Source organism: Danio rerio, chromosome 19 (assembly GCF_049306965.1).
Source record: "Danio rerio strain Tuebingen ecotype United States chromosome 19, GRCz12tu, whole genome shotgun sequence".
Classification (NCBI taxonomy): domain Eukaryota; kingdom Metazoa; phylum Chordata; class Actinopteri; order Cypriniformes; family Danionidae; genus Danio; species Danio rerio.
The window spans coordinates 36,265,734-36,293,505 of NC_133194.1; the positions used below are offsets into that span (position 1 = coordinate 36,265,734).

Here is a 27,772-nt window from a genome sequence, read left to right on the forward strand (position 1 = left end):
GTAATAGAGATTTTTAATGCTTGTGGTTTATGAAACTTGGCTAAATTTTTACATTTTGTCCTACAATATAAAGACACATACATTCTCATCTAGATACTTATTCGAAATCCAAATTTTACTAAATACACATAACCGCTTTGAAATTTACAGTTTTAGTATGAGTGTGTTTAATTTTTGTTACATCAAAAATTTGGTGGTTACATCAGATGGTTTGCCATCTCCAGGTTGGAGGAAAGTCCTTACCTCAGGTGGAGGAGTTCAAGTATCTTGTCCACGAGTGAGGGAAGAATGGAACGTAATGCGGTCGATGTATTGGTCCGTTGTGGTGAAGAAGGAGCTAAGTTGAAAGCAAAGCTCTCGATTTACCGGTTTACCGGTCAACCATGACATAGGTCATGAATAAAAAGACAAGATCTCAGATACAAGCGGCCCAAATAGATAGGGCGAGGAGCTCTGTCACCCGGGAGGAACTCTGAGTAGAGCCGCTGCTCCTTCACATCGAGGGAAGTCAGCTGATGCGGCTCAGGCATCTGTTTCGGGTGCCTTCTGGACGCCCACCTAGGGAGGTGTTTCAGGCATGTCCCACTGGGAGGAGGCCTCGGGGAAGACCCAGGACATGCTGGAGGGACTATGTTCCCCTGGTGGAGTTGGAGGAAGTGTCTGGGGTTCTCTCCTAAGACTGCTGCCCTTGCGACCCGTCCCTAGATAAGCAGAAAAAATTATGATGATAATTTTAAGGTTGAAACATATTATTGTTGCTTTAACACTCACTCATTCTCCTTCAGCTTAGTCATGATTTATCAGGGGTTGCCACAGCAGAATGAACCGCCAATTACTCTGGCAGCATTTTATGCCTCGGATGTCCTTCCAGCTGCAACCCATCACTGGTAAAATCCCACATACTCTCTCATTCACACACACACACACTACTACAATTGTGTTTTACCCAATTCACCTATATTATTGTATGTCATTGTGGGACAAGCATGCAACGAGAAAAGGAACAACATGCAGACTCCACACAGAAACACACAGAGACTCGAACTAGCGACCTTCTTGCTGTGAGGCAACAGTGCAAACCACTGAGCCACCGTGCTGCGGTTTTGGAAATACAAATCCAAAAAACCCTAAATGAACCCAAAGCAAATTCTTATATTTTATATTTTATAAATGCACATTCTAAATCTTACTGTGAATGATTCAACCAGTTATATGTAAATGAATTCATCCAACCACATAATTTTTAATCAAAATGTCAAAGCTACATCTATGCCCATTTCAATGTGACTTTAAACTCTGGAATGTGGGAATAAAAGAAATTTTGGGGCAGGTGATGGGGGGCGGGGGGGGTGGGCTTGCATTGAGTTCTATTACATTATACTGAAGGAATGCAAATTCAAAAACTGATGCAGAAGAAAACACTATGGCATACTTAGCTCAGGGTACCTGTAGGCAATGTGGGTGTGCGGCTGTATTCACCATTTGCCCTGCGGATACAAGATAAATGTGTGACAGTAGCCCATGTAAATGAGACTCTGTATGCCAACCCAACCATGTTCATTTTCTCCCCTTGAGCGAACCGTAGCTGCACCCTCACCTTCAATGCCATGCTTGCCTTAATCATGCAGAGATTGACTACCCTTTGTAATTTCTTCAGTATTCTGCATCTTTGTTTTTCATACGCTGTGCTTTCTTCCAGCAATGTGTTTCTCTGCCCCATCCATCCGTCTACAATGACTGATGCCGCCCACATCTAAAACAAATGTTTGACCAAGCTGTTCCACTATATTATTCAGCTTTGCGAAGGACCTGACACATTTGACATAACGCGCTTGCCCGTTTAATTATATAGATTCCTGATAAATATTTACAGAGGGTCTTTTGTCTGTCTGAGCGAGAGTGATTTATTCAGACTTGTCGAAGAGGGTTTTTTCTTCTTTACCGGCTTGAATGTGTCAAGGATGGATCGTGCTGGAATTTTTTTCTTGCACTGATCTTTTTTCTTTCTTTCCGCTGATCATTTGTGTGACACACATCAAGTTGGCATTTCCAGACAGATGTTTATAGATGAAGCCAGTCTGTTAAGAGAAACCTGTGAATACAGGAGAAAGGAAGATTAGTGAATCACAGGAAACTTAAATGGATCGTCCACGCAAAAATGAAAATTATGCCATCATTTATGCTTGTACTTGTTCCTTTCTTCTGTTGAACACTGTTCTTTTGACTTAAAGAGAAGAAAGAAATTTACAAAAGGTTTGGAAATACTTGTGGGTGAGTAAATAATAAGTAAATTATATATATATATATATTTTTTTTTGGGTCATCTAAGGCAAGGTAGGTACACTGCTGTGACATCATATATGAACAAAATCAGCCCAAAACGTAATTTCTTTCAGGAGCTTCATCGTAGAAGCTTGCTTTGCTTACTTAAAAAAAACAGCATCCCAGCAGGTGTGGAAATGGTTAATAAATCCTCAATAGATTCTCCATTTGAGCACATAAGTGGGTCTCATTTATTATTGTTTTCCAAAAGCAACCATTCTTTACATCAGGGGTTCTCAAACTTTTCAGCCTGTGACCCCTAAAATACACTTCAATTGGACTCGCTCGGAGGGGGATATAAACATACAAATATTGCACCCAATGTTGTGCACACACTAATAGGAACTATATAAACACAATACATTGAAAACACGAAAAAGTGCAACAGTCTAACAACCATATCATTTTTTATAGTCATTATTTATTTGTTTAATTTAATATTAACCTCACTTAATGTAAATGGTGGGCACAATGATTACAGCACAAGACTGTTATTGGTATAACTTCCACTGCCACTTGGAGATCATCCTCCATGTTCAGTTGTGGGCTTAACTTCCATTTTTAATGTATGTGAGTGGCATTAAGGTGTCAAAGTTTAACAATGTGCTGTAAAATCAATCTTCTGCAACTAATAGTTCATTCACATAGGGCTTCAGCGTTAATGCTTGACAGAGGGTGTGTAAGAAGTTGGGGGTGACGCGATCGTCATAGCAGAGTCAGCCAATGAAAATTAGTCAGCAATCAGCTATTGTCTGAGTTGGTGTGTTTGCATACAGCAATCTGATTGGCTGATGCTTCTGTCGGCGCTTGAAAAGTTGAGAAAGTCCCAATTTCTGCAGCAAGTGAAGCAGACGGATCTATAATGCACTTCGGCAACGCCTAACATCACCCATTAAAAGTGAATGGGAAGTGTTGACGATGACGCCCCGTGTGAATGAGGCATTGTTGTTTTTTATGTAACTATTAAATATTAAGTATATTTTGAAAATATTATAAGTTCAAAAACTATTTTAATTTTCTGTAGGTTATGGATAAAATATAATTCTAATAGTTTAATAACAGTTTTAAGATTTTTGGAAATCACCAAGCAACCAAGCCCCCAACCCACACGCCCCATCATTGTCTCACGATCCTACCAACTCCACTTTGGGAACCACTGCTTAAATAAATCAAGACATTCAGGTGTAAATAGACGTGTAAACATTTCGAGCTTACTCGCTTTATTTGCCCATCAAATTCATTTAAAAAAGACGCATGATGGGCAGGGCCTCTGTCTGCCCAGTGACTCTAGCTTCAATGCTAAATGGCTAACATGGATTTTATTGAGAGAGTAGCTTAGCTTTATGTGCTTAAGGAATGCTAAATAACAGTGTAGATTCGTTCTGCACCATGTCTGAGTATGATTTGCTCATCCCTAATGAGGATTGAGTTTAGAAGTGGGGTTTGGCGATACTCCTCATATTATGAATTGGAATATGGAGGAATTAGTCACTTTTCTGACAATACATTAAATAGTTACATAGTCTGGCTGAACACTCCCAGTGCGTAAAGGGGAATGTAGGTTTGTCAAAGCTATCAAGTTCTGAAATTTTCATGCTAACATTTGAGCACTTTTAAGAGTGTTCTTAAACATGATTGGCCATCGTGTTCAACAGAAGTGTTATTGGACGTGAAGATCTCCACTCTTCCCTGCTGTTCACCAAGGGACACTGAAGCATTTCAAAGTAACACCGATCAGCTGGTCTATATATGAGCTGACATATGAGCAATTCACTGATGGATTAATCGATCTACACAGCTTTGAAGCACTCTAATGTCCTTGTATCTGTGTTTGCACTTGGTGAACAGCGGTGAAGAGTGGTAAACCAATGACCTTCATGGCCAATCACAGTCATTTCTGTTGACCATGTGAACACAATGGCCAATCAGGGGTGTTTAACAACATGCTTAACAGTGCTCAAATGTTGGCAGGTAATGGATGTTTTTAAAATGTCACACTTTTGACAACACTATAGGCGAAAGTAACCCTCCAGCTAAACATTGAGCGGCAAACAAGCATTGTGATTGTACATAAAATACAATTCAGTAAAGAAATACTGACAGAAAACACTACCCGTTCCCAATATAACAGTGTGGAATAGCATCCATAGGTTATTGTGAATAATGTACAGTTGTGAATTATGTATGCAAACCCCTTATTACCCAGAAGCCAATGAAGAACCACCACTTTGGGTTCCACAGAGAATCTTTCAGTGAAGAGTTCTAAATAGAACCATCTAAAGAATCTTTTTCTGCTTTAAAGAATCTTTTGTAGAATAAAAAGTTCCAAAAGCATGCTAAAGTTTCTATATGAAGCCATTGATTATAATTTATATCAGAAAGTACAACCACACCAGCAGATCTCAGCTTTTTCATCACTACCTCCAAACTAGACCATCAGAATAACAGCCTCAATGGCTCAGAGTCTTCATCATTTCATTTCGGAGACATTCCCTGCATTAACAGAGCAGTAGCATTAATGGGTGGGTTGAGGGGTTTGACTTAAACCAGGTGCTCCAATTAGGCTGGCAGTGATCCAGCACATACGGCTGCAGTGCTGCCCGTCACCAGCGATCGGAGCGCTTTCCTTCCACAAACACACCTGCTGGAGTAAACCCAGACCAACCATATGCTGCACTACAACACAACATGCAATAAGTCCATATGCAGATTCAACATTCAGATTGACTAAAATAAAAATAAAAAACAGTGACCTACTGTATGCTGCGTGAAGAATATGGCAGTCAATTCGCTTGCTAAATCTGTCATCACACATCACAGTTTCTGGGTCCAAACTCTCAGATGCCAAAAGCGAAGCAACAAATGTGCTGTAATATTATTAAAAACATGATTGTAATGTTTACAGTGATTCATCTTTAATAAATCATTAAAATATTAGTGTCTGAGATGTAGTTTTCGACATGAATACATGCAAAAAATAAGCTTTTATGTGTGATATTAAGAAGCATTGGCCAATAAATGACAGGTCACGTGGGTTTCCTCTGGGTGCTCTGGTTTCCCCACAGTTCAAAGACATGTAAAGCTCCGGTCAGATCACAGGAATTTGTCATGATTTCGGCACCATTTCCTTGATTTAGGGTGTCTTGGGGATTGTGCAAATGACAAATGGATGTTGTGATATAAGATTCAATAATTTCTTCTTGTGTAATGTGGCATATGCCGAGTTCAGACTGCATGATTTTCAAAGTAGTCATGTCACGGATGTTTTCCCACTGCATGGCTATCTGGGCTAGCGTTCTGTCGGTGCTCACACTGTATGACTTTAAAATAGAAAGAATCAAAGACAACTTTGTCCAAACCACCTCTCACAACCAAACAAATGCGGGAAGTGACATGGAAACAACGTGAGGTCATGTAATATATATTTTGTTACAAACTACATAATGGAAAAAAGAAGGCTTTAGTTTTAGAAACCTGTGTTGCTCACCTGACTTTTGAAGAGAATTAACAATCTCTCCTCAACTTTTTTACTTTTCGACCTGTACTGAATGCTGCTCTCTCATTGGCTGTAGGTGATCATGGATGTTATTTTCAATCAATATTTCACACGGCATGATTGGAATCGCCGACAGCTCCAGATATTTAGCATGCCAAGTATCTCACAGGCATCTGCGACTCATCAGCAATTCTCTCATATCGCGTTCTTGATAGTTCATACTGTGCGATTGTCCCTCACATGAACGACCACCGATTTGCCTGTGATTTCAGCCATTTGTCTGCGATTTCTCAAAAATTGCAGACAAATGAGTCAATATCGGAGCTTAAACATGCAGTCTGAACTTGGCAATAGTTAACAACAACCGATACTATGCCTGTAACGCCTTACGACACCATCGCAGAAAGTCTAGCGTGTTTAATTTTTTTTTGTTCTTCACGATGAGTTCCGTCATGTGGGTGCACATAATTTCTCAGTTATGTCAGTGGACGCTGCCGGTAATGCGCTGTTCAGGTATTCAATCAATAGGCTGCATATTTGTTTATGGGTGGGTCATAATAATATCAATCATTGGTTATGCAAACTTTAACTACCTTTTTTAAAATATTAAGATGTTTTAAGCAATTTTATTTGACAGACTGGCACAAATATGCGGACATCTCCATTCTCACAACGAGTTTCTGAATTCTCTCATCCTTCCAACAGAGTTTGTTCTTCTGAGGTAATCTGGGAACATGTTCGGTGCTGTGAATACATTGTAAAAGTATGTCCTGCTTATTCAAATTTGTCATTAATAGTAAAAACTGTTTGATAAAGGCTTCTCTGAAATGGTGAAAGTTTCACTTCAATTTTATTTAGGCTAGATTATTATTATTTTAATTACATGGCAATTTGTGTTTTAACAGATAAAGCGCACTTGTTTTGAAGCGCTTCACCTCAATTCATTATTCTTCTCTATAGATATCTGACCAACAAAAGACACATAAACATTAAGATAAAATTTCACAAAATGAAATTTGTTTCAACAAGATATTGTTTACAAGATAAATATAAAACATTTCCTTTTGTTTGTTTGAGTCCACCACTCAACTATACGCATGGATGATTTATTTTGCTTTGTGGAAAATGAGGATTTAATGAATGCTTCACTGTAGTTGTTGAATCACAAACCTCTGTTATATAATATATTTAATATATAATTAACATTTTAATATGTCATTACTTTAAAGATTATGTCTTGAGCATCTGATTTTTCCTCTGGGCTGATGTGCTTTTATTTTCTACGTCTCACTCGTGGCAAGTTCAGACAAGGGATTTAATAAGCAACCCTGGTCGGAAAATATCCCAGAAACTATTCAAGAAAATATCTTAATATTAAAAAGAAAATACAAGTTTAATCCACAAGTTCAATTGTCAGCAATTATCAGTGTTTATTGAGATTGAAATTAGGTTAAAAAAAATTCAAATTGAGATACGAAATGGCAAGATTAGTGACTGCTTTGGGAAAGAACGTCATTGGATGATTTATCATGAAGGAACGAGTCAAGATTTTGAATTTGCACATAGTGACATAGCGACTTTTGTAACTGACAATAAAAATTTTGTGATCTAACCGCGACATTAGTGAATTGGATTAACTAAATTGGCTGTAGCTTATGAGTGTGTGTGTGAATGCGTAACTGTATGGGTGTTTCCCAGGACTCTGTTACAGCTGGAAGGGCATCTGCTGCGTAAAACATATGCCGAAATAGTTGGCGGTTTATTCTGCTGTGGCGACCCCTGATAAAAGAGACTAAGCTGAAGGAAAATGAATGAATAGCAGTTGAGTTTTCTCAATTGAAATAAGCAAAGGCTTAACCCTGGAAACTGTATTACTGTATATACAACCCAATTTAACAAGCAGATTGATCTGCAATGATTGTGGAATGTCAAAATCCTGTTTTCATCTTCAGTCTAATCGCGTGCACATGTGAGCCAGACATATGGCAGTGCGATAGGGTAAATGTAACATATGACGGGCCAACGACTGATGCTGTGGTACTGAAATAGAGAGATTAATGAATACAGCGGACATATTCCTCAAGGACGTTGCTCGTGTCCCTCCATATGAAACAGATGTTGAGCCGGTGGAGGTAGAAAGCCACAGGCGCGGTGTGTTCCAGAAAAAAATCCTGCGTACAGATGCCTCTACCTGGGTCGTGCTGGTGTCAGCTGCCTCTCACATTCAGCAGCGTCCTCAGGCCAGTGAACCATCAGGGACTAGTGGAGAAAACAGATGGCAGGGCATGGTCAAGACAATATGCTGACTGGGAATATTGAGGTACTATATACAGTATGATATTTACAAATGTGGAGTTAAGCCGTGGTCACACAAGAGTTTGAGTATGTGAAATTCTGTCATATTTCGCTGCAAAACAGGGCAGGATAAACCAAGATGATTAGACATTAAAGTATCTGCTGCATCTGACGCTATTGCTGTGTCTTTAATATAATGTAATTACCCCAGGGGTGCAATCCAATAGAACTAGTAAAGCTACTATAATAACTATATAGTATATCAGGGGTGTCCAAAGTCGGTGCTGGAGGGTCGGTGTCCTGCTGACTTTAGCTCCAACTTGCTCCAACACACCTGCCTGGAAGTTTCTAGTATACCTAGTTAGAGCTTGATTAGCTGGTTCAGGTGTGTTTGATTAGGGTTGGAGCTAAACTCTCCAGGACACTGGCTCTCCAGGACTGTGGACACCCCTGTAGTATATAGTAACTATAAACGACTATTTTTTTCTTTTCAGTAGGTTATGGATAAAATATGGTAATTCTTATGGTTTAATAAAAATTAATAAGATTTTTGGAAACCCCCAGGCGACCCCCCTTTATTGTCCTGCGACCCCTCAAGGGGTCCCGACCCCCACTTTGAAAAACCACTGGTTTAGAGGTACCTGTGTGAACCAAAAAGAGGGGAAAGTTATGTCAGTTGCTTATCTAGCCTCTAACACTTAAAAGTGAAGAACATTTGTGATAAATTTTAACAAATTGTACAAAATGGGAACAAATGAAGTTTTAAAAAATAAAGTTTGACTTAATTTGTTGTTCAAACTAATATTTAAAAAAATGTGATGACAAGCCAAATTTACTTCTAATGACGTTCTCTCTTTTTCTTTCCTTCTTTTTTTTTGCACCCCAGTTTATTGTCTTTTTGGTATACTTTTTTTCATTTTTCAACTTTTAAGTTTATATACAGTACATAATTATTAAAATCTACAAGATTATACCCAAAATAATCATATTTTAAATGATCACAATGTTCAAATATATCATCAAATAATTATTATTTTAAAAATGCCTGACAAGATATTTAAGTGTGTGTCTTTAAATCATTGTAAAGTTTGCTCCCCCCAAAAAATCCTTGTTGACCCATATATAGGAGTGAAATCTTTTGTTAACTTCAGTGTGACATATTTCTAGGTGAAACAGGATATTCAAGGAGAGAGAAAAAAAATAGGACTTGGAGGAAATCCTTAATCCTGAAACAACACGGAAGACCTTTGAAGAGGCCAAGTTCACCTTCAACAGCAGCATCAGGATGTTTGCTAGTGGTAACACTTCTATTAATACTTGCTGTTGACTATTTTATTACATTAATAAGCATTGAATTACTGTTGGCAAGCAGTGGTTTCTAAAGTGGTACACTGTAAAAAAAAAAAATCCTGGATGCCTTAAATTTTAAGCTGAATTAGATTAACCTTATGAGTCCACTGAACATAATATCTTAAACTGACTTAAAACAGCTTGCATAACTCATAAAATTAAGTTAGAACATGATAAACTTAGTTTAATAATTTACAATGACATAAAAACATATGCTGTCAGGACTAATTGATTGTATAATGTTTGACAGTGTACAATGTAAAGGTCATCTCATGGAGTGAAGTCGAGCATATTAATGAACTATCAGAAAGAAGTATATAACGTGCGCTTATTAATAATGCAGCCTCTTAAGGCAATTCAGCTTTGATTTCATTTATTTTTTAAATATAAATATGGACTTACAGAAGAGAGCTCATCGTCAGTGTCTTCACACACACACACACCATTCGCTGACCTTTTTTTCTTTCTCATTTTCCTTCAGAGCATCAAAGGCTTGTTTGTTTCAGTGCATCCGCTGTAGTTTGTCTCAAATTACAAAACTTGAAAACCAACTTTCCCGAGGAAAACAAAGCCTCTCGAAAGTGCGAAAGAGAGGCCCAGGTTTATAATTCCCTATGGATAGTCTACAGTCATTATTGTCAGTGCTGAAACTCTCAAAGAGCACGAAACAAGATTAAAGCTTGTTTGCTCTTTGAAGTTCTTTCGCTTCTTCTGTGTCTTCTTGCTCTTAACAACACGAGGTGTTTTTACACTCGGAAAAAGGGGCGAATGACCCAAAACTGCCACCGCGAAAGGGCCTTTCTGTGGCGCTCCAGCTAATGAGGAGAGGCCCGATGATGATTCAGCCTCATCTTCACCTCAAAGCCTGTGTCTAACACTTACTCTCATTTATTCACAGCCCACACTGAAAAACAAAGCTCACATGGCTCCAATGCTTCTCAGTGGCAATATGTGCCTTCTTTTTATCAATATATTAAGGCTGCTGTGAATAATGTAAAACACAGGTGCACTTTTGCTTTAAGAGCGTAAGTTCTGGCTTTGATTTTGGCCTGATTTCTCAGACTGAAATACAGGATCAGGTGGATACGTGTGTGTGAAGTCAACACAATCTCACAAAAATGTTTTGTTTTTTAGTACAGTCTTATTTGTTTATAAATTTTGGTGTGAATTGCTCAATCATGAATGGTTTTCAAATGACTAAAATTGCAAGAATTTGTAAGAATTAGCCACATCTTCATCAAAATTTAAAATAGTTACGTTTTCTTGTGAGATCATGCTGGTAACATAGAGTGTATGTTCAGCAAAATGCACATTTTTTTAAATATTTCTGGCCATTTATGAGTTTTGTTTGCTGAAAGGCTTTCCTGAGGTAAATCCCCAGCTTACTTTTGGTTACCAGATTTTTTTTTTTTTTTTGCATAACCTAGTCGCGGCGTCGCGGGCTGATTCCGGCTCGCATGCGGCAGCGCCTGCTCGCTCGGCCGCCGCATCTGGCTCAATTGACTCAGGCTGGAATCGGGCAGTGAGTCCAGGCATCCGGAGTAGGTCCAGCAGAGGTAGTCAGTCTGAGGGGTAAGTCTCCGGCAGGCAAGAACTGGCCCCAGTGTATTTTGCTATCTGGGTGGCTAGGCGTTTATTAGCAAACTAATAAAGCCCGAAAAAAGCTCTGACCTTAGCGAATAAACAGTGTTCCACCAGATCATGTATGTCAGAAACTGTAGTTTACTGCTGAACTCATTTTGTCATAGTAAAATATCACAGAAATCGAATAATAACACTTCAGTCTTCTACCGAAGCTCAGACGCCGCGCTTTGAGAAACTGTCAATCACTGCTGTTAATCACGATGACACGCCCAGCATTAAATTACTGCTAAAAACAAACTGTTTACAAAAATGAGTATCTGCACCTATTTCAGCACAATAATCAGTGCCTTAATCGACCAGAACCATCTTTCGGGACATTTTATTGCAAGTGTAATTAATTTTTTTATTTGGGCTCAAGTCTCCTTCATTAACACGGAGGAGGCGGGCTTTATGACTTGTACTGCAGCCAGCCCCCAGGGGGCGATCTAACGGCCGAGACCTTCACTCAAACGCAGGCTTGCGGCACACTTGTCTCAGCCTCAGTGTATTTCATTCAGGACAGTCAGTTTACCGGAGAAACACAGTGCCCCCTAGTGGCCCACAGGAGAGCTGCAACAGATTGATTGTACAACCATCATGTTGACAACGCCTTGGTGTCGTGCCAGCAGCTCAATAGGAGAGCCCTCATTCAGCATAAGATGCCAGACAATAGATTTCCCTGATTGGAGAGAGCTCTTCTTAGCTTGACAGTGGTTCACTGCGTGGTATTGAGTAGCTGTTTTTCCCCTTCTCAGAAGCAGGCCAATACACCAATCAATGATGCTAATTTTAATACTTGAACTCGGAAGATAACAGGGCTTGGTTGTAGGACTGAAAATCGACCCACGCCGGTCATATTCAGAGGGGGGTGGAGAAGTGACAGGATCGGATCAAATGAAAGACATCCATAATAAAAGACGATTCACAAGAAGTAAAATGTAAAATTGAAAAACATTATGACATTCAAGGGTTAATATACATGAAGACCTGTCACAGGGAGAATTATTTCAGATTTTCTAATGCTTTTAACTTAATTTTAGGTAAAATGTGGACAAACCCTGTCACTTTGTTAAAAACTGATTTTAAAAACACAACCGAGCATTTCTTTGAACATATTATTTATTTTCTCTTGTTACAAAGAAGAGTGCTTAATTTTATTATTGTCAATGTGCACTTCAGATTTTATAAGTATAAGGGTAGCACTGTCAGGCTGAGTCAGTTGGCATTTCTGCGTGGAGTTTGTATGTTCTCCCTGTGTTAGCAAGGGTTTCCTCCGGGTGCTCCGGTTTCCTCCAGTCCAAAGACATGCGGTAGGTGAACTGAATCAGCTAAATTGGTCGTAGTGTGTGTGTGTGTGTGTGTGTGTGTGTGTGTGTGTGTGTGTGTGTGTGTGTGTGTGTGTGTGTGTGTGTGTGTGTGTGTGTGTGAAAGTAAGAGTGTATGGGTGTTTCCCAGGGCTGGGTTGTGGCTAGAATGGCATCCACAGCGTAATAACATATGCTGGATTAATTGGTAGTTCATTCCAATGTGGCAACCCCAGATTAATAAAGAGACTAAGCCGAAAATAAATTGAGTGAATGAGTGAATATTTTAAAATACAGAAAATGAAAGATGACGCTTATTTGACTGAAGCAAATGTAAAATACTTGGTTTATAAATTTAACAGTGTGATAATTATAATACAGTATGATAATCAACAGTGTGATTATTATTATTATTATTGTTTTAATATTACATCGGAAGTTAATTTTAATTGTAGTACACTGCAAATTCCCTTTTACTGTGCATATCATTGCTTTAGATACACATACATGTATATTACATCAGATTTTCCACTACCTCAAAATCTCAGTAGTAGGAGTCACAGGTTTTAATTTAGTAAATATTTTGATATCACTTTCTTTTGATGGTCCCTTTAACGGATTTTGTTGAATTTATGTTGCATTAAGTTACAACTAATTCTCATAAGATTATAAGTAGACTGTTAGGTAGGGGTAAGGGTTAGTGTAAGTTGACGTACTGGGAAAGTTTCTTATAGTTTTTTTATTTTTTTTTATTTGTTTATTTGGCAGGGACAGTGTACATTAATTAGCATTTCTGCCAATGCACCAGAATTAGCCCGAAGGCTATTTTTCATCTGTTGTCCCTTAACAACCTAGAAAAAACAATACAAAAATTATACAATCTATCAAAAAATTTTTAAAAGTACTAAAATAGACATGGTCATATAGATGTTAAAAGAGAATATTTACATATTAAGCTAAGGCAGTAAATGTCTGCTGAAAGAGCAGTATAGGCAGACAGTCAACTAATACTCAAATGAGAATTAATTGGCATGTAGTTACAACGCAAGTTTTAGTCAACAAAATGTGCAATAGGGACCATCAAAAAAAAAATCTTAACAATATTTTGCCTTTCAAATTCCTGGTATTCATTCACTTGCATTTTATAAAGCACCAAAACCAAAATTTTATCAAATAATCTTCTTGAATGGTTTTGGAATGGTCTGAGGGTGTATAAATTCATAGCAAGTGTTAGTTTTGAGCCAGTGATTAGCACTGTGCAAAGACATGCGCTATCTGTGAATTGGGTAAACAAAATTGGCTGGAGTGAATGAGTGTTTGTGTGTGGGAGAGTGTATGGGTGTTTCCCAGTACTGATTTGCGGCTGGAAGAGCATCCGCTCCATAAAACATATGCCAGAATAGTTGTTGGTTCATTCTGCTGTGGCGACCCCTGATAAATATGGGACTAAGCCGAAAGAAAATGAATGAATGAATTTAATATGCCATCAAACCTTTTTTGTGAGGTTTTGTAAGGCAAGAAACTTTAAAAAAAAAATGATTAGGAAACGTCTCATTTGTTGGACAGAGTGATGTTCCCTCACCAGTGATGTTTGGAGCAATAAAGATGGACTCACGAGACTGGACACAGCTTTGAGAGATGAGCAGGACAGCCTCGGGCAAAAACACAATCAAAGCAATCTCATCCCGGTTACTTCCGTGTTAGAAATGAAGCAATATGGCTGATCTGTCAGCGTCCAAGGTGACAATGAAGCCCCTTCATCAATAAACAATTCATGCTGCCTAAGATAAACAGCGACTGCAATTGAACAAGGTAAATTCTTTATGCAGCCAATATTTAAGTGGGTATTTTACTGATGCCATGATGCATTACGGTGAAATCTCAGAAACGGGTCAAACGAAACCCAATTAAAGAGATCTAATCTGTAACGCAGCTACTGAAGCGTTCCTAATGTGCGCATGTTTGTGCACGAGGGCTTGATAGGAGCTTAAATAGTCTGACAAAGGAGAAATGCAATAAACCTCCGGCTTTCCAATAGATCATCCTGAGTGAATTTGCCAACATTACTCTTCCCGTTTTCAAGCCTAGTAAATTAAAATTTATGCACACCTACTTTATCTTCCTTTACGTTCCCCATGAGGTGCCGGAGAGATATTCTCACCATAGGCAATATTCCCTTTCAGTAATTATATCAGTGTAGACTTCCTAATTAACATATGGCATGTATGTTCAGAGAGTACCGGCATAATGCTCTCGGTTCTCCACCGCGGCTCCCACTGTGTGATATTTTCTCCACTGACAGATATTCTGCATTGCTATTAATGTCAATCAAGCCCATTCTCTCTATTCAGGCGGCACAAATGCCCACAAATAGGGATCGGGCACAGCAGACGTGTCGTGACGTTCCCGCATCGCTGATGTATGAAAACAACAGCGGAGTGTTTGTGCGAAACGGGGATAGCAAAACAAGAGGAAAAGCCGAGCTCTGTTTTAACAAAGTGGTCTGACAGAGGAGAGCTGCTCACGCACATATACACATCCAGAAAAACACACACACACTGACACCAGACAGGGCCCGAGGCTGTCCTGCTGCTCCAGGACCCCAACATCTGCTCTCTGGAATAATGCATGTTTCATTTCAGATGCTCCGTCTCTCTCTGTAAAATGGAGTGGTGATCTGCCTGTAAAGCAAAGGCCACAGATCATGCGGTAAACTCTGCTCTGGTAGCCTCAAAGCTGTCCTCGGGCACTCGCCGTCCAGCTAAAGCGATGGAGGACACTGGTGCACCATTAGTTTCCAGTGCGCTGAGTAATGGCTGCCACTGGGCTTTGCCACAAAGACAGACGTTTTCGGTCTAGACGCACAAAGAGACACTCAGGCTGGTGCCCTTCCTGATGTAAATGAACACAAACAAATTAACAAAAAGCCCTGCAGCATGTTTGTGTTGTTTAAGATTACGATGTAAATTAGAAAAAAGAAATGTTGCATAGGGATCTCTCAACTGGCAAATGTCAAAATATGAGCTTTAACCTGGACTCAGTAAATAATTAAATACAGTTTCCCAACCCTGTTCCTGGAGGCACACCAACAGTACATATTTTGGATGTCTCCCTTTATATAACCCATTAACTCCAGGTTTTGGAGTTTCACTCTTTGGAATGAAAAGAATGTTTTGATTTCTTTGACCGTCATGGCAATGTTATTACCTCAAGTCTTAAACGTTCTCATCCCGTCCCATTGTCGCAAACTGCGGTCATACCTAAAAAACACATTCTTACTCATTTAGAGCGGCTGCGGTGCAAGGTAATGCTCATATTAAAGTGTCACCTACTGTATATTCAGCTTTTGTTCACCTGCTGCCCGCTTAGAATAATTTTCTACCCGACCCGACCGTTCCCACTAAGTTTAGATCTGTTTTCCGAAATCTCAAGTTTAAATGTTGGTACTACCAAAAGAGAGAGATAATAACTAAAACTGTAGGTTGTGCATGGATTGAAGGCTAAACGTCAGTTTTTTGCCCCTTTGTGATGAGACATAAGTACCACTTTAGACTGAGGTTTCAGTCTTGTTACTGCTGAAGGGTAAAACTTTGAGGAATTATCACATCGCGCAAACGCTGGTCCATGCGTTCAGCATGTGTAACAGTTATGAGCACTGGCTGTACCATAATACCATAATAAGATGCTGTTCTGAAATAACGTCAGGACTCAGGAATGCTTTATTGTTAGACCACCTTCTCCCATTCAACTTACACCAGAGTAACACTATCGCATTTTATTCTGAAATTTATTCCCGCACCGGAAGAAATTTGGTCAAGTCCCTCTAGTTGAAAAAGTGTACTGTTGGTGAGCCTTCAGGAACAGGGTTGGGAAACACTTCAATAGTCAACATTTCCTCAAAATTGTCCTAAAATTACCAAACAACACCATTCATTCATTTTTGATCCACTACAAATGTTGATTACTGTATATGTAGAACACAAACAAATTAACAAAAAGCCCTGCAGCATGTTTGCATTGTTTGAGATTATGATGTAAACGAAAAAAAATGTTGCGTTGAGATTTATTGAGATCTCTCAACTGGGAAATGTCAAAATATGAGCTTTAACTTGGACACGGTAAATAATTAAACACAGTATATCCGTGTTTCCCAACCCTATTCCCATAGGCACACCAACAGTACATATTTAGGATGTCTCCCTTATCTGACCCATTAACTTCAGGTTTTGGAGTCTCTTCTTATGTTCAGATGAGTTGATTCAGGTGTGTTTTAGAAAGAAAGAGGTTGAAAATGTGTACTGTTGGTGGCCTTCGGGAACAGGGTTGGGAATCACTGGAGTAGTCAACAGTAGCCAACCCTTCTGTCAAAGTTGTCCTAAAACTACTGAACCATTTTTGTCTTAAAAAAACATTTTTATCAACTTCAAATGTTACTGTATATACTGTATGTACATTAGTGTTTGGGTAGTTTTTCAGCAGTGTTGGTTGCGAAAGAAGTTTTTCCATTTATTTTGCCCAATATGATTAAAATGCTATAGCTATTAAACTAATGTTGAGAATCACAACATCATAAACTTTGGTTTAAAGCAAATAACTTGCTCCATTTCTAGATTAGACAGCATTTTGTGCACTAAGTAAGCCAATGGTCCAACACACTTTACTCGGCATTAAATTTGACGCAGTTCTGGCCTAATGGTTAAAGAGTTGAACTTAAATGTTAAAGGTCGCAGGTTCGAGTCTGGCAGGGATTTTTATTAGTGAAGGCAATGATCCCCCAACAATGGCTCCCCACTGCGCAGGGTATGTGTGTTCACTGCTGTGTGTGTGCACTTGGATGGTTAACATGCAGAACACAATTCCGAGTATGGGCAAAGACTATAGAAAACACAAGACATGTCACTCGTAAAGTTTTAAATGGGTAAAAGTGTAACGGTTAATATGGCGAATGAAGCCCTGTCTACTAGTAAAGGAGCCAATCATAGATTGCTATAGACTGATGTTTCTCCGGGGGAAAAGCTCAGACAAGACGTGTGCTTTTACGTCAGTTTATGTGGTCAACAAACACACTGGAATGTCAGCGAATACTTGTTCACAGACATAAGAAATACATCCAAATGAAGTTTGAAGTCTGTGCTTTTAAATGAACCCACTACACTTCAAAACAAAAGTTTTTTGGTTTTGTAATCTGTATAAAACGAACGAGGTACAGCAAACGCACATCACATGACAGCAGCAACTACTCCAACGCCCACAAATTTGCAAGTCTGCTATTTCTGGAGGAGATTCACCATCAAGACCAAGTTGTGAATTACTTCAGAAGAGCAGTGCGATCAGATGAAGTATTATCCAGAGAATGATAATGTGTAAAACGCATATAAATGAGGTTGGTGTCGTGATCTTGATTTCAGTGCACATGCGCATTAGGCTGGGCAACCTGAAAAAATGCTGATTTTGTTTGATTCAAACGTCTAGAAAATAAACTTATAACACAGTTGCTGTTTAATTTATTGATGGTTCCAAATATGTAATTTAATCGTAAGATGGCCGCCGAGGGAAATGAATTGCCTTTAAGGGACTTTGGTATGGAACACCATACTTGGCAACATGTCACAACTTTCAGATTGAAATTGTTTGTTAAATATTTGTATAAAATCAATACCTCACTAAACTGCTGTTGTGACAGAACGGCTGTGATCACATATGGCCTTGTGCCATATAGCTGTGTAGCTGCTAAAACAGCATGAAAAAGTGACAGCTAAACAATAAACTTGTAATGGTATGATTTCTTAATGTAATGTATCAGTGCATTTTGAGAGGCTAAAATCAGCAAGATATTGAAATCAATATGACTGATACCTAAATACATACCTCCTCCCATGGTCATTTAATATCAGAGTTGATATTTAGCGGCACCATATTGGTTTTGTAACATTTAGTTTTTATGAGGTGGGTTGTTAGCCCAACGCTCAACCCCCAAACTTGAGTACCAGGATATACATACATACACTACGGACAATTTAGCTTATTCAATTCACCTACAGCACATGTCTTTGAACTCACAGAAATGCCAACAGAACCAGCCGGGGTTTGAACCAGCAACCTTCTTGCTGTAAGGTGACAGTGCTACCCACAGCACCACCGTGTCACCCTAATTCAACCCTGTGACTCAACAACAAACTTCTGGATGAACTGGTTTTTCCATCAACGTGTCAAACCATGAACAAAACCTCTGTTTGTACTCTTCTTGATGCACAAAGACAGTTGTGATCTTAATACTAGGGAAGTGCTTCATTGAGAGCTGTGTCTTGTGTTTGATTGATTTTGCTGACGTTTTGAATACAATACAGTGTTATCATGGTCGAGCGGGCGGCTCTCCTGACAGCTTTGGGCTTGTCGGTGCATTCGCCTCAGAGAAAGTAATTGAGTAACATCAGACTGAAACAGACTTGTTTACACTATCTCCTCTCCTCCTTTCACAGCGAGTCCATATAGCATTTGTGAGGCGCATTAACGCCCGCCAAGTGCACAATCACTTGGAAATTGAGGCAACTGCTCCAGAATAATGGCTGAGCTTGACTGAGGACTGTATAATGAATGACTGAGTCTCGTGGCACTTTTCAGTGGACATCCACACAGTCACCATTAGTTTCCTAAGTGCACTTTTCCCCGCACTTCCAAATTGATTGAAACAAAATGTCACAATTATGCCCTGTAGCTCAAGCTTTAATTATTCATCAATTAGCGTTTTCTCCCTCCCTTCTTTTTTTTCTGAGCTGATTTTTCATTCAGTTTGCAGAGATGTATGGTTCCCCTGCTGTTAACCAGTCCAAAGTCATTAGTTTCTGGCTTTGCAATTAAACCTGCTGCATTATTCATTAGGCCCAACTCGGTAGACTCTGCTCTGAGCTCAGGAGGCCTGCATGAGAAATTAATTTGGAGAGATGAAGTTTCCTCTCAGGTTAGAACAGATGCCATTGGCCCAAACAGAGGGGAAGGTATGGAGTGCACTCATTGTAGGGAATTATAATGGCAAGCATAAAACCAGACTATAGAAAAGGGGGAAAATATTCATGGAAAACAAAATGTCAGAATTAGTCATCGCCGGTGGTGATTTCAGATACTTAAAAAATCCGCTCTGTGTGAGAAATGTATAATCATAAAAATAAAATAAAAAGAGTTTAAATAAAACATTTAATTTAACTGTTGTGAAAAAAAGTCACAATGTTCTTTTCAATTGTTGACTATGATAAAGGAATGAGAATTTAACAATCGATGCACATTATTGTCAGATTTATGCATAAAATATATGAATGATTCTATTCAGCGCATGTCAGTCTGACAGTACAATCAAAGATTGTCAGTGATCAAATATTGCCATCTGCTGGTGTATTACACAAACATTCACTCATCATTCATTTTCCTTCGGATTAGTCCATTTATTCATCAGGGGTCACCACAGCGGAATGAACCGCCAACTTATCCAGCATATGTTTTACATAGCGATGCCCTTCCAGCTGCAACCCAGTACTGGGAAACACTCACACACTCTAATATGCACTCACATACACTACGGTCTATTTAGTTCATTCAATTCACCTATAGTGCATGTCTTTGGACTGTGGGGGAAACCTATGCGAACATGGGGAGAACATGCAAACTCCACACAGAAATGCCAACTGACCCAGCCGAGACTCGAATCAGCAACCTTCTTGCTGTGAGGTGACAGTGCAAACCACTGATGTGCGGATCGATACTAAAATATCGATATCTCTGATACCAGCTTTGTATGTTCTAGAATCGATTATCTTATCAAAATATTGATATTTCAGTAATTTGGAGCAAATATGTATATTATTGGAAATAGAAACACAGCAGAAAGTAACCACAATTACCCTAGTTTCTCTGAATAATGCCAAATTAGTCGGACTACTTGTTCTTCTTCCTGCTAAGTCATGTGCGTAATATGGCACTGTACAACTGCAGACTCAGAGCACGCCAGCTACAAAATTAGTCTGCTGGCCTGGCAAATGTGAAGTTACAAGTGCAGCTACTTCACTTCCATAAACTCAAATGTTTCGGTTTATGACACGTGTAACAACACAGTGAGGTACTGTGGTAATACTACAAACCTGATCAAACATCTACATAGAAACCACAAGACAGAATGTGACAACGTCATGACTAGGCGGTCAAACGAGGAGAAAGGGGAGGTACAGGTGCTGCTAGGGTAAGACAGACATCACTTTCAGAGTCCTTAGGTGCAGCAGGCAGGCACCATCCAGGTACAGAGGGAGAAAATGCGGCGATGTGGCTGTATTAGGGGTCTTGGGGTTTTTTGTGACAATAATAAAACAACGAAAAAAGGTTCAATACACTTTCATGAGAACCGGATTAACATGTCACTAAACGTAGAAGTGTGATTGTTTTTTTTAAGATGTTCAGGCAGGCGTAAGATATACATGCTCAGATACTGTCAATAAATATGTAAGTTGGCTTTTTTGTATGATAATTTTTCATCAATAAGCAAGAATACGCAAGTGACACTTTTAAGTACACTACTTGTTCATTTAATTTCCCAAACAGTAATTTTTGGGCAGTATCGGAATCAGATCGGTATCGCCGATACTCACCTTTATTTTACTTGCTATCGGATTGGATAGGATATCAGTGGTATCGCACATGACTAAACTGAACCACTGCATTGCACAAACATCAAATATATTCTTTATAATAAATCATGATCTTCATGGACACTCATGAGGTGAAAAACAGAAGTATTTTTAATTTAATCGGACAAGTCCATAGTATTGGTGGTCATCCCTGTTGAAGCAGTCATAGGAGCACAGCACAACCCTCACTGGAACAGATTGAGAGCTTTTCATCCCCATGTGCTGTTCAAAGACAATAGAACAAACACATTATGACACAATTTGAATTATGACCCAGTTCACCAGCATGGACCACCCCACACTTTAAGCTAGACTTTATTGTAGGGATGAAGGGGTAATGCAGGGTAAGGGAAGTAAGAGTATAAACAGTGAACAGGTAGGTAGGTTGATCGGGCGTCCTATGATGATGCCCAGAGACTCAGAGTGGGGGTACCGTCACTGTAATGTTTTGGTAGAGTGGTTGAATCCCCCAATTCAACCTAGGAGTGAAGAGAGGGTATTAGGATTGAGAATGGGAAGCGAGGAAAAAGAGGGAGAGAGGGTGGGTTCGAAAGAACGAGAAGAACAGTGCTAGAGGGCTGGTCTTCCTTAAATAAGTTTTAGGAAGTACGTGATTGGTTAAGGAGACAAAGTGAGGTGTGGTTCCATTGCCAAACCTTTGTTAACAAGTTCAGTTTGATCAAGTGATTCAAATTGGAATCAAGGCCAATTCACACCGCACAGACGAACGCCAGCAACCAAGTCTTGGACCCTGTTGGATCAGTATGTTGGTCAGAGGTAGTTTTCAGCAGACTGTACATATTTATTCTGCATTTCTTTTGCATTATGGAAGGTCTGAATAGTATGATAGGATATTCCAACAAATGTCTACAAACTCTCACTTAATCTGATCAGGGACCAGATATAGGCCTAATGTAAATATCTTTTTGACCCTGAGAAGGATCATTTAATTATTTATTTTGTGTGACAATTGTTGGATCAGTGTGAGCATCACAGTATTTTTTCCTCTCAACATTGTAATTAGTTCTCTCAGTCTGTGTGTTGTGATTTGTGCCTGAATAATATATTTAATATATGTACAATGTTTATTTTGTTAGCTCACATTGTTATTCCCAAGGTGAAAAATTAAAAAAAATAAAATAATCTTCAATCAAATTCTTACTATTTGCATTTCACCAAGTAGGATATGTTCCTGGATTAGCATCTATGTTGATCCTTGAACAAAATTCCAATCAGCCAATCAGAATTAAGGGATACATTTACCATAATTTTAAGCTCACGGTTAGGTTTATGCACTTCTACATGATTGTTAACCAACTATTATTGCCATCTGATTTTGGAAATAATTTACAGTAACGGTTGGGTTTAGGGATTGTTGTGGTTTTTAATCCAGGATTGCTTCATACTAGGGAAAATCATGACGTATCCCCCTTCCCCCCATTTAAATTTACTTTAATTAGTTGTTTTACTACCCATCAGGCCATCTCAGGGGTAGTTTTCCTTCAGCTGATCATAACAAAAGTTTTATTTGGTGATTCATAAAATATCCAAGCCAGCAGGTACAGGCCACTTAAAGTAAAAAAATAAATAAAAATACATTTACCTAAATAAAATTCATATAAAAAAAAAAAAAAAAAAAAAAAGGACAGATCAATGCAGCATTAAAAAAAAAATCTCAAATTGAGCTGGCAGCTAGTTCTCTGCAACTCTCACATGGTTGCCCACTGAAACTAAGCAGGGCAGTGCCTGGCCAGTACCTGGATGGGAAACCACAAGGAAAAAGCTAGATTGCTAGTGGTCTTAGTGAGGCCAGCAGGCAGTGCTAAACCTGTGGTCTGTGTGTGTTCTATAGTGAAGGGGACTTTATACTGCTCAGTGAGCTCTGTCTTTCAGATGAGACGTTAAACTGAGGTCCTGGCTTTCTGTGGTTGTTAAAAATCCCAGGACGTCCTTTGAAAAAAAGTAGGGTTTAACTCTGGCATCCTGGCCAAATCATGTCCATCATGGCCTCTTAGTCTTAACCATTCCCATATCATAATTGGCTTCATCACTCTGTCCAATGAGTGTTTGGTTTGGTGCAGTATAGTGCTTTTGTGTGTCCAAAAAAGTGCTATATAAATGTAAAAAATTACTATTATTCCAAAGCTTAAACAAATTTTATGGGTATTAATTTTGTTTAGCCTGTATGTTTGTTTGTTTTTTACTCACAAAGTGTAGTTGACCATTGAATTGCATACATTAATCAACAAATCTTCCTTAATGTTGAATTTACCTACATCCTGAATGACCTGAGGGTGAGCCAATTTTAGAGCAAATATTTATTTTATGGTAAACTGTCCCTTTAACTACTGCAACATGTACTGCTAGAGGCTCTGAATGCTGATCCTTGGTGATATGCAGAATGAACCGATACCTTCCTGGTGTTGATGAACTGCACACACTCCAACCAGGTGGTGAGGAAGGGTTGTGAACACAAGGCACATTGACTCCAGTGAGATAGCATGTCCTGCAGCTCTGGATACATTGGCAGAGATCTGTATACCGCTGACAATATATTAGTGCTCTCCTGAAGAATGAGCCTGGCTGAGAGTTCCTGAACACAATAAACTAACAGTCAGCACCAGTATAGAAGAGTTATGGTTTATTCAAGACTAAATACTGTACTGTACTGTTGACAGGCCTTATTTGCATGATTGGTTGGAATTTAGTTGACTTTTTAGTACTCCTAATGTTTTTTCCCAGTCCGATTGATATGTACAGCCCAAAACATGAGCAACAGTAAACAGAAAAAATAAATAAATAAATAAATAAAAGCTAAATATCAATAAGATATTTTGATGATAAAAGCTAGACACTTGTAACCATTGACTTCCACAATATTTGTTTACTATGGAAGTCAGTGCTTACAAGTTTTCAGTTTCTTCAAAATATCTTCTTTTGTGGAAGAAAGAAACTTATTATGCTTTATAACTTAAGGGTGAGTAAATGTAATTGTTTTTGGGTGAACAATCCCCTTCAAGCAAACTTTACTAATACCAAAGTCCCTTTAAGGCAAGTCATATCACTCGGTGGCCATCTTTGAAACACCTCTTGGGCAGTATGCTCGGGGATTCTGTCTGAATGGGGAAACATCAAATTCTCCAAAACTGCTTGCCAAGCTTACCATTGAATTTCATATTAGGTATTATTACCAAAAAAATTAACAACTGTGTTTTTAGCTTCATTTCTAAACATCTAAATCACACAAAATCTGCAGAAACTCACATCTTTTCCGAGCCTCTCCCCCGGAGAATTGCCAGTCTAGCGATCAATGATAAGCTCCTGTACTAGAAGGCGGGCTTTTTTCGCCATACAGAGATTGATGATTGGCTCCTGTACTAGAAGGAGGGGTTTATTCGCCATATAGCGATGGATGATTGGCTTTTGTACTAGCAGGCAGGGCTTTATTCACCATATTGACTGTTACACTTTTCCTCATTCAAAAAGATACATGTGACATGTCTTGTGTATTCTAACGTCTTTGCTAATACTCAACTGAATAGATATAGGGGCTAATTTACGTATAGTCAGCAGAATGTCTAAAAAAAGATCAAATCAAAGTAAACTGCAGCCATCTTGTAGCAAATACTAAACTGATTTGTGAAATAATGTCAGATTAACATTAAAGGTACTATATATTATGAAAAAAGAACAAATAATTGGCTCTTCAGTGTTTGAACTCTCAGTAATGATTAAATCCCACTGAACTGAGCTAAACTGAACTGAACTGAACTTAAACACTAAAACCTGAACCACACTGTTCCAGTTACTATGACCATTTATGTGAAGCTGCTTTGACACAATCTACATTGTAAAAGCGCTATACAAATAAAGCTGAATTGAATTGAATAATCGCCATTAGTTACCTTTAATGTGAGGATCTCTTTCTCTTGAATTGACTCCATCAGTGAGAATGGGACTAAACTGTTTCCTTCAAAGAACAGTTCATCCAGTGTGAGAAACTGAAACTTAACATTAAAGAGTAACAATGAAATATATTTAATTAATATATTATAAAAGATAAATGACTAAAAATGATCTACTTTATATATAATATTTAGACTTATAAATATTAACATATATGTCTATTTCCGTCTGATTTATTTATAGATATTAAAATGTTAACATAAACGCAAACATATATCAGGTTTAGTAAAAAAATCTATAAGGACACTAAATTATGTTTAAAAAATTGCAGAAAAATCAACTGCAAGTCTTTTGTTGTTGCTAGAATGTTATAAAATTGTACATTTTGTTCAACTAAAAGTTAAAATATAACAAAAAAATAGGTGGTGTTTTTGTTTGCTGTCAAATCTACTGATTTTTTATCAAGTAAACTTAAGAAACGATAAATATTCTTGTAATGTTTGATTATTCGATATCCCGATATATATATATATGATGTTTTGTATATATGATGTCACATTATATATATATATGATATTTATATATTTTATATATATATATATATATATATATATATATATATATATATATATATATATATATACATGCAAACATACAGTATATATGTATTATTAGTAGTAGTAATAGTAGTAAATAAAAAGTTAAAGTTAAAATGTCTTACATCAAATGGAAACACAGATAAACGATTTCCTGCAACATCTAAGATCTTCAGGTTTTTCCAACCAAGAACTCCCTAAGCAAAAAAAAAATGAACACATAATGAACTACTATGCATAAACAATGGTTCAAGTATAATGATGGTTCACTCTCTTGCCTCTGGTATTTCTGTGAGCTTGTTTCGGGCCAAATACAACCTCCTGAGCTGTGATAAATCACATAACTGTTGTGGTATTTGAGTCAGTTTATTATTAGTGAAGTTAATCTCAGTCAGACTCTTCATCAAACCCAGTTCAGCTGGAATCTGCTCCAAATGATTGTCTGTGATGCTGATGCTTTGTAGGCGACAGAGACTGTAAATAAAAAAAATGTAAAAATCAGACACCATGCCAGTCAAAAAGTAAAAATATGTAAAAAATAAAAATGATTGGAATCCTCTTACCTTTTTATTTCTGAGGGAATGACTTTGATTTTGTTGTGATTCAAATTGAGAAGCACAAGGTTTGGTAAACCCTCTGCAAATAAATACAGTTGAAGTCAGAATTATTAGCCCTCTTTAATTTTTTGGTTCTTTTTAAAATATTTTCCAAATGATGTTTAACAGAGCAAGGAAATTTTCACAGTATGTTTGATAATATTTTTTCTCCTGGAGAGAGTCTTATTTGTTTTATTTCAGCTAGAATAAACAGGGGGGGGGGGGGGGGTAGTTTTTCTGAATTCAACTGTAAAACAGTATTTGACACGGTTTAATGAAATAACACTTAAGAAGGAAGAGTTTGAACTTACCCAACACCTCTGCTGACAAATAGCTGATTTGGTTCCCATATAAATAAAGTTTATTTAGACAGCAGAGGTGTTTCAACACAGATGGGACCTCCTCAAGAACATTGTTTCCCAAATTGAGCTCTGTCAACTTAAGACGCACATGAAAAAAATATACATTGAAAGTACAATTAAAACTATTAAAAAAAACAACGACATCTATTTAGACCTATAAAAACATTTTTAATTAAGCATAAAATAGCAATATTTTGTATGTTTAAATTATATTAATTCATATAAGAGGGCGGCACAGTGGTTAGCGCTGTCGCCTCACAGCAACAAGGTCGTTGGTTCGAGCCTTGGCTGGGTCAGTTGGCATTTCTGTGTGAAGTTTGCATGTTCATTCCCAAGTCCAGGTGTAGGTTAATCGAGTAAGCTAAATTGTCTGTAGTGTGTGTGTGTGAATGGGAGTGTATAGGTGTTTCCCAGTGATGGGTTGCAGCTGGAAGGGCATCTGCTGCGTAAAACATATGCTGGATAAGTTGGCGGTTCATTCCGTTGTGGCGACCCCAGATTAAAAAAGGGACCAAGCCAAAGAGAAAATGAATAGAATAAGATATAACGTTAGATTTTGGATTAATGATTCGCTGTAGTTGGTTTGTCGTGGTATTTAACGCTATACAATAAATCAAAATGTGTTATTGTTAACAATTTGAACACTTTAATGCCTATCTATGCTTTAATGCTAACTTTGCCATGTTTGTAATAGCCCATAATTTTAGCGAAGTACAAATATGAATTAAAGTTGTTCTGTCGTTGTCTTTAAATGTGTGAAACAAAGTTGTTATGAAAATAAACAGGTTTGAACTCACCTTCTGTAAACGCATGAACTCAGACGGCAGACTTGACAGAAAATTATTATTCAGCTTTAACACCAAAATCCACGTCAGTTTCTCAAGCGCTTCCGGGAGATATATAATTTTCGTAGAACTGAGATTTAGAGACTTTGATTTGGTTTTTAATGCTTTAATGATTGAATCGTTTGCCATTGATACTCGCTTCGTCAATTTGAAGTTTTCCCCAAGTTTCCATGGAGAGTCTGATCTTGTTTACTGCGCGCACTGGCGCCGCCTAACGGACAAATACATGAAAAACAGGAATTTCAAATCTTTTCGCAATTAAAACATTAATAATACAAAATATAACTTTCTAAAAGGCCAAAAGGGTTCACATGCTGAAAGCCCATGACACTCTTTGATTAATGAGAACATATACATCCTTACAAACTTTCTATTTTAAAGTAAAAAATGTATTATGATATATTAAAT

The 27,772-nt window shown here is 38.1% G+C and overlaps 1 protein-coding gene across 1 annotated transcript; it reads right to left on the reverse strand.

Annotated features, from left to right (window-relative positions):
* lrrc69 (leucine rich repeat containing 69) lies at nt 1-27,545 on the reverse strand. Its single transcript, XM_073931793.1, has 12 exons — nt 27,317-27,545; nt 26,469-26,595; nt 26,125-26,197; nt 25,840-26,035; nt 25,687-25,758; nt 24,965-25,066; nt 23,473-23,652; nt 8,010-8,077; nt 5,080-5,189; nt 1,598-2,092; nt 772-1,487; nt 1-701 (listed from the first exon to the last, which is right to left on the reverse strand). Exons 1-10 carry the CDS (start codon nt 27,491-27,493, stop codon nt 2,082-2,084), a joined length of 1,116 nt encoding a protein of 371 aa, XP_073787894.1. The 5' UTR covers nt 27,494-27,545; the 3' UTR covers nt 1-701; nt 772-1,487; nt 1,598-2,081.
* Nucleotides 27,546-27,772: the final 227 nt, after the last annotated feature.

What these genes read in the sequence shown, in the direction of transcription:
- lrrc69 (XM_073931793.1), bottom strand. Translation starts at nt 27,493, where the DNA reads ATGGCAAACGATTCAATCATTAAAGCATTAAAAACCAAATCAAAGTCT. An exon ending in TTTGTCAGCAGAGGTGTTGG is followed by an intron (nt 26,198 to 26,468) that starts GTAAGTTCAAAC and finishes ATTTATTTGCAG; the next exon opens with AGGGTTTACCAAACCTTGTG. An exon ending in AAGAGATCCTCACATTAAAG is followed by an intron (nt 23,653 to 24,964) that starts GTAACTAATGGC and finishes TATTGTGTTCAG; the next exon opens with GAACTCTCAGCCAGGCTCAT.